Raw genomic sequence first — 11317 nt, 5'->3', positions numbered from 1 at the left:
ATATATAAATATAAATCATTAATTATTATAGGAGATATTAAATGTGGAGAGTGCAATAATGTACAAATTTTAATTTCAGTTTAGTTATTAAAATAATTTTAGTGTAACATACTTTATAATTGCGTTCTGTTATTAATAGCTAATTGATAGTTCATTGTGTGCAGACGCATAAAATTTGATACTTAATTCAGTGACAGATATTTATGAGAACTACGTTGTGAAATTTTTGTAGATTAACAATACAATTTTTCTGAAAGAAGAGTACTTACACATATAAATTGATGCTAAACAATAATCAGGAAAATTTTCTATTATAAATCCTATTTTATTATATGTTATATTTTTGGAAAATGTCAATGCTTTTCTATCGTATGTTTCTTTTTATATGATTTTTATATGATTAAATATCTACCTCAAATATTACATTTTAGGTCTTCAGGTCATCATTTATATTATATTTAAATGATACATGTACATACATAAGTAAAACTGAAATAAAAAAGTATTGTATGAACTATGACATAGTCAATGCAATGTATTACTTCTAAATTATTTAATTCAGCAGTTACATATTATCTTTCAAACAATAATAAACTTAAATAAATATTAGTTCAATTATTATACAAGTACTTTACAATAAATTATTTTTTAATTTTTTAAATATTTGTACTATACATATTTTATTATAAAATTCTTATAACGTATTATATATATCAAACACTTTTTATACATAATTTTACTATTGTGCCAAATATCTTTAAGGTATACAATCTCCACATTTCAATATCTCATCATATTGCAATTAATAATTTTTATAATTGTACATTTCAAAATTATAGTATTGAAAATTATAGTATTGAAAAAGATAGACATAATTACCTGGCATGTAACAAAGGACATGGTAGGGAGCATTACCAGGTGCTATACTAAATTTGGCAATATTGCCTTTACCTATTTTGTGTACATATCTATCAAAGTTGTTATTTTCATATAAAAGAACATTTCCTCCTTTCAATATTCCATAGAATGTTTCGTCACTCGACCACTGTGGCTCCCTATTTTTTCATTAAATAAATAATTATTTCAATGCATCACATATATATTTAATAAAAGTATTAGTTGCAACATAAAATTAACTGTACCATTACTATTTTTATCTTTACTCTATAATTGTCAATCTAGAGATTTTAATGATCAGAAAGGTTAATTTTAAATTAATCTCAAAGGAGAATCAGAATAATCAGTGTGTAATATATTACCAATCCCCCATTCTCTTCTGGATAAGATGTTGAACATGTTCACCTGTTTCGGACTTCCATATGTGAAAATTTTGTGAGCCCTGAGGCTCTTCTTTTGTTACTAAAATTATACCACAATGTTTCTAATTATAGACATTATAAAATTAATGTAAGCCTGCTTATATACTTGATATAATTTTGTGTTAATTACCAAAGGATGGTTCCCAAGTCGCAAGATAAGTGCTATAACTAGAGAATTTAAGAGAACAGATTTTGGGTCGTTGGATTTCTGCGACAATCTGCCACGTCTTGCACAACACGATTTTAACCTTAGATGCATTAGACCATGCAAAGTATTGACCATCTGGACTGAAGAGCATGGTCTTGCAGTTTTTGTTGTCATCTTTAGGAAATGTTTTGACAGGTTCATAGGACGGTGGACCATATGCTAAATTTATACCATTGGACCCTCTTACTGTAAAATACATTAATACTTCTTTTTTTACATCTATAATGACAAAAAAATGCATGCTTGTATTATATGCTTGTATTATGTTAATGTATATTGTATATTCTATGTACATTTGTCTACTAAATGGAATAAGAATGTCGTTTAAATAACGAAGGATCTCTATTTCTGAGGGACATGTGTCAAGGTGAATGTGTAAATTGTAATTTCATTCTTTTTTTTTTCAATATTACTGCTTTTACGAATATCGCGTCAGCTGTGACGTTTGAGAGCGTACACGTCACAATAGCTGGAGGTTAGAGCATAGAAGAATCTCGCGGTAAATTCATTTCAGGCCATGCCTGTGACTTGCGACATATCGAACACCGCTGTCACTGCGAATAATCTCGAGGCGATCTCGAGTCATTCGATGCCATAAAACACCGGAGACAGACACGTGCATGTTCATCATACGATGTGCAACGGGCACACTCAGAATGCCATCGGACGTTCGCGTATGCGGTTCCCTTGGAAGCAAAGTCTCTCTGGCGATCAGGTTGCAGCTCAGCGATCGACAGTTTCGTGAGTCCACGCGAAAGAAATGCTTACCAGCGACGCAGGGAACGAGCGAAGCCATTTTACCACCGTCACCATGTGGTGTTGCGCACAACCACCGCACAACGGGCAAGATTTGACCGTTTCGTGTTCTGTTCTGTCTGAACTGTCTGAAGTTAGGCTCTCTTCCGGCAGTTCCGGATTCCGGCTTGAGCGCTCCGCGCGGCGTGCCGAGATTGTCGGGAACCGGTTAATACTCATTTCCACCAATATAGATTAACTTTAATCTTTAGAATTAGAAAAAGATGAAGAGTAAGTTGAATCGAGATTAAAGTTAATCTACATTGATGGAAACGGGCATAAGTTAGACGGTTAAAATCGACTTAACTTCAGATGTGTGAACGCCTTGTTAATAAGATTTGTTCGCATCGCATATTCCAACATGCTCCAACATGTTCTTATCATAGTTCCTACTCACTCCAACATGAGTAGAAACAATAGAAGCATGTTGGAGTATGCAACTGTATGCAATGAACGAATCTATAATTACGATGGGTGTACATATATTTTTGCATCATTTATTTCACAAAGGAAACTGAGGGAAACTTTTCAGCAAAATTAGATTTTCATTATATATATTGATAGGGGCTACAAAAGTAAGGTGATCAATTCATTAAGAAGAGAAAAGGAGATATTAAATAAATTCAATATTGATTGTCGTAATTAAATTTTAAGAAATAAACATTTATTATAATTGTTAATGAAATACTTAAATAATATTATTATTATATTTATAAATAACTATAAATAATACTTAATGTAAAGTGTTAGACATATATAAGATATATATATAAGATATTACAACAAAAATTACATCATTACGAGATCATTACATCATTACATTTTATTTTCTTAAATTATACTTTTGTACTGAATGTTCTTACATAAAAAATCATAAAATTCTTCAGACGTTAATTGACAATTACATTTATTATTTTTCACACTTAAAAAAGAGATTTTTTTAATGATCATGTCTTCAGTTTGAAACAAAATTTGAGACATGTCGTAAAGTGGAACGAAGAATTAAAATTTGAAACGGTGTTCTTACACAAGAATTATTGGATGCTTTTCATTTGATGACACAAATCGACATAAGCATTCATTCTATTTTTCATCATTCACTCAGTAAAGATATAACGTCACTTATGTCTCCTTGGAAAACTCCCAAGATCTGTTATTTGCACTTAGAATCTTCGCTTTCTCTCTCTCTCTCTCTCTCTCTCTCTCTCTCTCTTTCTTCAACATCAAAATATATTTATTTTATTTTAATTGCAAAAAATTTTAAGAATTTTAAGCAACACAATAAACCTACAACCAGATATATGAGCATTTATAATGTCGAATGTATAATCGATCTCGAACTCGATCTCGCGCGCGATCAATCGATCGAGTCACTCTTTTCGAATCACTGCGGAACAACGAATTGTACACAATATGCACCGATAAATCATCCGTAATTTACGGTGAGCGGTCGGATCTATATTTGGAGAAGTCTAAAATCGTGAGATATTCTACGCAAGTATTTCTTTGGCAACCATCATCTTGATGGGGGATAGCCTTTCGTAACTCGATAGTCTTTCGCAACTTTACCCTCTCTACATACGAACCGCTTTTCCATTCTATCATTCGGGAATCGGGCGCAGTCAGAGTCAGGTGCTCAAACAGATCATTCGTGATGAGGAGAAGAAACGTACGCCGCGACTGAAGTGAGAGCAGCTTAGAGCTCCACGTTGTGCTCAGCAGTGCTCTTTCCTTCGCGCGTTTCGAAGCGTTTTCGAACAGTTCGAGCGCGGTCGGGTGTTATCGCGCCGATAGGAACCGTGGGCGTTTCGTACACGAAATATCTATGGACGTTGCACACGCGCGCGATCGTAGATCTCCTCGACACCCACCGAATTGCATAGGGCATGGCAAGTTCATGCTTCAGGTAATCGTAACAGTTGTTTTTCCTCCTGTGAAACAAATCATGCATTCACACTGCGTATCATGTTCTGTGAATATAACTGACTCTCGACAGAGTCGTCGATTCGCAAATCTCGCGTTTATTTTATTTTTATTTTTGTCTCGTCGAGGTTATGTTTCCGTCCCTCAAACCACTTTGAAAATGAGACTCCCTTCTGCTTGTTTCATCCACCATTTGTCAAAACTTATTTTTTTTCTTTTTTTTATTATCACCACAATTATGTATTAATTCGCGAATCATTCATACTGTAATGAAAATATACTGGTATGAAAGTATGTGATGTAATATTTACTTGATAATCAATATAGCAATAACTTGTATTTTGTATTATAAAACATAAAGTGCATTCCATTTGATGACACAAAGTTGACATAAATATCGTTTTTTCTTTGTTATTTATCGAATGCAAAGAAGAATAGGGCCATTTATGCCTGTTTGCATCAATGTAGATCAACTTTAATTTTAGTTCTTACTCTTCGTCTTTTTCTAGTTCTGAAGATTAGAAAAAAATGAAGAGTAAGTTGAATCGAGATTAAAATTAATCTACATTGGTGAAAATGAGCATTAGTTCATAAACGTTTTCATCTTGATAGTCCACGAGTACAAACAAAAGACAAAATAATACTTGTGTTACTAAATGAAAAGCATCCATAATGATGTTTGTATCAACTTGTGTAAAGCTGCTTCCTTTTTAAGCTTATACAATGTGCTCTTTATTTCTTTTATTTCTTGCCTTTTGTCTCTTACTCAGTCTTTTCGTTTTCTGTCATCCAAAATAAAAACGAACTTTGGAAGAGACAAGAACACATGAAAAGAAATATAATTTTTAGTAAAATGGTCTCAAAGAGGAAAAAAGGTATGAGATAAAAAGCAAAAAACACATTGTAGATAAAAACTTTGGGAGACACAATTGATAACGGCAAGTTTTATATTTGTTATTCATTAATTTTTGTTATTGTTAAGGAGAACAAAACGACATTTTTGTCCATTGTAGTTCTGTTCTTTTCAACTGAACTTGCATGATTTATCTTCTTTTTTTTTCATGTTAGAGAAAAAAAAAGATGAATGTGCAAGAAATTTAGATGCATTGATAGTATCCATAAACTATTTATATCTACTAGGATCACTTTCTGAGTTCATGTTATGTGTTCATGTTATACTATGTGTATACTAGATGTGTATACTAGATTTTCAGTATTGGCACTTTATATCAGAATATAATCTATATATAATAGATATTGTATAGTATAATAATTATATATTTGTTTTCAGTGATGTGGACGAATATGGTTTCGAACGACCACACGACTTCGATTATGAAACATACGAAGATTTTATGTCCGAATACCTTAAGGTACTCGCAAAGATGGCTAAAAAGTGGGCGAAAATTATCGGTGAAGGAAAGTCTCTACGAAGCATTACGATCAAGAAATACATTCGTAAAGGCATTCCAGGGGAACATAGAGGATTGGTAATATTCATTGCAAAGGCAAATTTATCGTATTTTTTATATATAATACAGAAAAATATTGGATCATAGGTGTGGCTCGCTGTAAGCGGTGGTGAAGATATGAAGAATGCGTCGCCAGATCTTTATCAAAAGTTACTATTATCTCCTCACAATGCAGAAACCGCTGAGATTATTAAAACTGATCTTCCAAGAACATTTCCAGACAATATATTCTTTAATAATACAGAGAATCAGCAGCATCAATTATATAATGTTTTATTAGCTTTTGCTCATCAGAACAAAACTGTTGGATATTGCCAGGTAACATTTACAGTGCATATTTCCGAATATACGAATAAAATAACAAAATTTTAATAAAAAATTTCATGAATAGTAAGATTTTATGAGAAAGTTTCAAAAGATATTTATTCTGCCTTATTACAAAACGCTTTTAATATTTTTTTCAGGGTTTAAATTATATAGCGGGTTTACTTTTGCTTGTAACAAAAAGCGAAGAAACAGCGTTTTGGTTATTAAAAGTGTTGATTGATAAAATTCTACCAGATTATTATACTTGTACTATGGATGGCCTACTCACTGATATCGATGTCCTCGCAGAATTAGTAAGGTAAGAGAAAATTTGCTATAGTTTTCTCATCAGCAATATTTATCTATGTACATGTTATTTTTATAGGATAAAAATGCCTGATGTGTATCAGCATGTAACAAACGTAGGGCTGCCTTGGCCAGTAATTACGACTAAATGGTTTGTGTGTTTGTTTGCTGAAGTTTTACCTATAGAGGTATGTCATAATTATCAAAACATTGAATAATTTTTTATATAATAATTATCTAAATATGTATCATCATTTATTTTGCTTATAAAAGCTTCAAATATTTTGATCCCAAAAAATTGAAGGTAATTTTAAATTCACAGACTACTCTGCGTATTTGGGATTGTCTTTTTTATGAAGGTACCAAGATTATCTTCCGTGTTGCATTGACACTTATAAAAAGGAATAAATCTAATCTATTAGCTTGTCAAGATTTTATAACGCTAGCTGAGTGTTTTAAGGAAATTACGAAAGATAGTATTGTTTTACGATGTCACGAGTTTATGCAAGTATGTAGTTGTATTTGTAGTTCATATCAAATAGGGAAGAACATTAGATATTCAAGGAAATATTTTTCTGTTTTACAGAGTATTTTTAAAGTACCTGGATCACTGCCTGGAAACACAATAGCAAAACTAAGAACAAAACACATGCAACAACGTATAAAACGAAAACAAGATAAGTTAGAACGATAGTATTAATGACCAATTTTTTTCACGACATATTCTAGTCTATTGTTATTCATTGTGCATCATTTGCAAAATGAATGCATATAATGCTGTATTATATTGTTACTGCATAATTTTATTTTGTACATATAATGTTCATTTAGCAATGTAAGTATGATACATTTACTCAATTATTATTAATTTATCTTCGTTTATTATTGTGTACACAATATTATAAATATTTTAATGAGAAGATTAGATGTGAAGTATTATAATCTATAATGAAAGTTGCATAATTGTGATATTTTGTGGAAGTAGTAATATGGAAATATTGATGAAATATTTGATGAAAAATAGTTGTCCTCGTAATATTTTATTCTAATTGACTCTGAATTTATATGCAGTTTCTATTCATGCATAAACTTTCTTGAGAACTTAATCTAGCTGATGAAGGTATTAAAAAAAGATTAATTGTTCTAAAATATACAGCTTCAAAAATATATTATAATAGTGAATAATACGTAAAGTTAAATTAAAACTATGTACATCAAAATCTTGTTCCTAAATACATTATATATATATAGATATATATATATATTACATTATGCTATATTTTCATTATTTCTCAAGTAGATCCTTTGCCTCATTAATTTTTGCGGCAATATATGGAGAACCACCACGATCTGGATGATTCACAGCCATTACTTTTTTAAATTGTTCCTTTACTTTGCTTTTACTAGCCGTGGGTGACACACCCAAGATCAAACTGGCTTCCCGCCTGGTCATCCTCTGCTCAAAACCACCTTTATAATATTTGCTATTCGCTAACGACTATAAATATTAAGAAAGTATATATTTATTTGCATGCCTTTGCAATTATGAAGAAGCTGCTAAGGAAAAAATAGATCTAATAGTTTCTACCTGGGAATCTAGCTTTTTCACGGTTTCTGCCATCCTCTGTGATAAATTCGGCATTCTCCTAAGCAAATAACGACCGGCAAATCCAACAGCCGCCAGGCCAATACCTGCTGCCACAATTGTGCTCTAGGAAACAATTTCTTGGTTTTGTCGAACATTTTAAACTCAGCATTCTAAATATAATATGCCTTGCCAAAAGCAAAAAGTAGATATATATCATAAAAAGACTGAAAGAGACGAAGTATTATCGAGGAAACTTAACCTACACAATCTTAATTACATTACTTAATTATAGTACTGAATGTCATCTTATATAAACTTGCACGGTTATTTTCTGCGAAAATTCTCATCATTTTGTGATAATAATATTATATATTTATTAAAAAGATGACGAAAAAGTGACGAAACATTTCTAAGACAGCTTTGGCACTGCATTTATTTATTTGCACATTTCTCGAAGGTTTTAACATTATTATAGACAATTTACATTCTCTCAACATAAAAAATACGATCTTTACAGCGTTACACATTTTTTAAAACAAATTCTTCTATTCTTACCATTTTGTTCAGTTTCAAAACAACAGACGCAATTTTGTATATGCACTGGAAAGAAATAATTTTAGCATGACCATATAACCAACTACGATTGCTCCATCTATGCTGTTTTTGAATGAACTATTCATTATTCGCGATAAAATCATTATCCTATATTATCATTCGTACATACCATCATTTATACATACACATGTACAATTATTACACATTCATAAATTTTTGAATATATATTTGTTCCTTTTAATTATATTTTTATGCTTTTCGTCTGTTTTTCGTTATTAAAACAGAATATACAATTATTGCACTCTAAATACATAAAGTATAGTCAAAGAACACGACTTTTGTTTTTACAGCTGAACTATAAATGTATATTCTTTGTACAAGTGAAATAGACGTATATATTTGATATTTAGCAAAAGACATATATATTTGATATTTCAAAAAATAGATCTGGGCAGTCTAGTACAGTGAGAAACGAATTAAAACGAATTTTAACTGCACTTTTTATATCTTCTTAAAAAAATTCAAGTAAAAACAAGATATCTTCTATTTCGTTTAAAAGAAGAGGGGAAGAGGGAAGAAAACAAGTGTGAAGAACTACTGGTTAGAAACGGTCAAACGTCTTCAGAAACAAGTCTAAAATTTTTTTCAAACGTATACATGTAGAGAGATCACGTAAAGAGAGAGAGGTAAACACAAGTTTTGTCGCAAAGATACGATCGATCGCTAGTTTCAGAGTCTGCTTGATAATGGAAGACCAATACGGAAAGCTTATGACTCTTTGTAACCGAGCTTTCCGCATCTCCCGTCTCTCCTAGTCTCCCCTTTTCCCAACTATTTACTTCGTTTTAAGCGTAAGAGAAGTGTAGACTTGTAGAGGGGCACGATATAGCCACGACGAACAGATCATATTCCTGGTGGGGAACATGACTGTTCCAGTCATCTTCTGATCATGGGGTTTCTAAGCTTAGTATACCGAGTATATACGGCTACAAAAGACCGAAGGCTATCATGCGGTTGTTGCATTTGTATACGTGTATATATAAAGTCTATTTCTACAATTACGTAAGCGTAAGTGGTTGAAGAATCGATCAATCACACTCGAATTTGAGAAGAATATTCGACTACAGTGATTGATCAATATACGACTACAATGATCTACAACTATACGCTTTTACGCAATTTTAGAATAGACTATAAAGAGCTGACATGTAACTGCTGTATGACAAACAAAAAATCTTATAAGCAGAAAGACATCCCTTATAGAAATTTAAGTACTGCTAACAATATATTTTTAATACTCAAAATAAATGATTAATTGGCCAATATTGATATTCTATAAGGGACGAGTAAAAATCGATATTTTGTATTTGCTACAGCTTATCGTGATTGCGAATAACAATTTGCATTACTTAGGTCTGGTTGCATCAACGTTTCTTTAACTTTAAGTAAAACTTAAAACTCTCTCTGTCTCTCTTTCGCTTTAAAATGAGACAATTTTAAGTCTTGCTTAAAGTAACGTCGATACAACTGGATTTGCTTAAAGGTGCGCACAATACATCATTTTATTCTTCGCCGAATATTAAAGAAAGATAAAATGATACATCGCATCATGCTTGAAACATGCAGCTCAAGTTTTTTGTGTGCTATACGATCTTTACGAGACGCATGCATGAAAATACCTGAAAATCGCGTATCTGTGCGCGCATATAAATATCGACTATTGTCATACGAGACCTGACGATCGTCAAAAATCGAAGACTTTCGAATATCGGCGCGACTTGCACGCGAGCCTCCTGGGCTGCGCAGACCATTGCGAGATTCTTTTTAAGCGCTGCCCGATGCGTGTCGTGTATGCCATCACATGTGAATCGATTCGCGCCTGGAGAATTTTCTATCGAAGTTCTTGTTTGACTCCTATTTTATATAACTCGTCTTAATTACAGCATCGTATTATATCTCATTACGTTATTGCGCAGCGTTTTTAGGTTTTTATTAGGCATAAAATCTGCAATGGTAACGACACTGTCGTCAAAGAGTTACAGACCTTACAGAATATTATAGAATGGAGGCCGTTGTCATGGCAGTGCGAGAGACCCGGGAAACATTAGGGGCTGCACACAATGGAGAAAATATTACAACGGAGGAAGAGGAATAATGTATTAAGGTTTCAATCTATCAGAAATTGGTTACACCAGAATACATGGTTTCTGATAGGCTGAAATCTTAATACTTATTTGTGTTCCTAATATTTCCTCTATTGTGCACAGGGCCTTAGATTAAGTTCGTCATAGCGTATGACGCGATAACGTGGGGACGACATGATAGTCGATCTTCCCGCGATCTCGAGGGACCATTTCGGTGGTACGATCATCAATATAGATATATTGTTTCTCTCCGACTCGACTCGGTCACACGCCAAGTCAAGCGTTGATCAACGCTAGTCCTAGTTAACTCAATCTTTCTACCTCCCCTTCCGCTCTCCCTGCTTGTATATGTATATCGCAAAGTGAGACCGATATAACTTCGGTAGAAGTTGAGATACGATAAGCAATGAATGAGAAAGTAAGTTCGCACTCGCATTGGTACGAAATATTTTTATTAATATTGGTCCGATTGAAAATTACATCAATATCAATCTATCTCTTTCTGGTCTGCAATTAATTCCACGTGAAACAAAAGAGGATGGATCGCTAGCTTAGCTAGAATAGAAGCCCCGTTGAATGAATTTCAGATCTGTCTTTCGGCAAAGTGTTGTAACAAAGTAGTTCGATTCTCTTCCGCCGTGATTCTTTTTCACAGATCCTTCCATATCCAAATAAGACGCACAAATGTGACCTGTAGAACA

General features: G+C 32.6%; 3 protein-coding genes across 3 annotated transcripts in view; 1 reads left to right on the top strand and 2 right to left on the bottom strand.

Moving 5' to 3' along the window:
• LOC108685375 (eukaryotic translation initiation factor 2A) overlaps window positions 1-2525 on the bottom strand; it is a 4690-nt gene extending 2165 nt beyond the window's left edge. The window contains exons 1-4 of the mRNA XM_018190133.1: window positions 2296-2525; window positions 1450-1713; window positions 1260-1359; window positions 872-1055 (exon numbers count right to left, since the gene is read on the bottom strand). Coding sequence (XP_018045622.1) covers window positions 872-1055; window positions 1260-1359; window positions 1450-1713; window positions 2296-2323 — 576 coding nt within the window. The 5' untranslated portion in view covers window positions 2324-2525. The remainder of the gene's footprint in view (window positions 1-871; window positions 1056-1259; window positions 1360-1449; window positions 1714-2295) is intronic.
• Window positions 2526-3941: 1416 nt separating this feature from the next.
• On the top strand, window positions 3942-7043 carry LOC108685435 (growth hormone-regulated TBC protein 1-A). Its single transcript, XM_018190217.1, has 7 exons — window positions 3942-4228; window positions 5537-5735; window positions 5805-6035; window positions 6182-6342; window positions 6409-6517; window positions 6652-6837; window positions 6916-7043. Exons 1-7 carry the CDS (start codon window positions 4209-4211, stop codon window positions 7021-7023), a joined length of 1014 nt encoding a protein of 337 aa, XP_018045706.1. The 5' UTR covers window positions 3942-4208; the 3' UTR covers window positions 7024-7043.
• Window positions 7044-7559: 516 nt separating this feature from the next.
• On the bottom strand, window positions 7560-8647 carry LOC108685374 (mitochondrial import inner membrane translocase subunit TIM14). Its single transcript, XM_018190132.1, has 4 exons — window positions 8642-8647; window positions 8473-8574; window positions 7918-8040; window positions 7560-7827 (listed from the first exon to the last, which is right to left on the bottom strand). The coding sequence occupies exons 1-4, from the start codon at window positions 8645-8647 to the stop codon at window positions 7615-7617; spliced, it is 444 nt and encodes a 147-aa protein (XP_018045621.1). The 3' UTR covers window positions 7560-7614.
• Between the last annotated feature and the right edge of the window lie 2670 nt (window positions 8648-11317).

The sequence above is a fragment of the Atta colombica genome, unplaced genomic scaffold (genome assembly GCF_001594045.1).
Source record: "Atta colombica isolate Treedump-2 unplaced genomic scaffold, Acol1.0 scaffold153, whole genome shotgun sequence".
In the NCBI taxonomy this organism is placed as follows: domain Eukaryota; kingdom Metazoa; phylum Arthropoda; class Insecta; order Hymenoptera; family Formicidae; genus Atta; species Atta colombica.
Note: the sequence above shows the minus strand (reverse complement) of the source record. Positions and strands in the feature narration are given on the sequence as shown.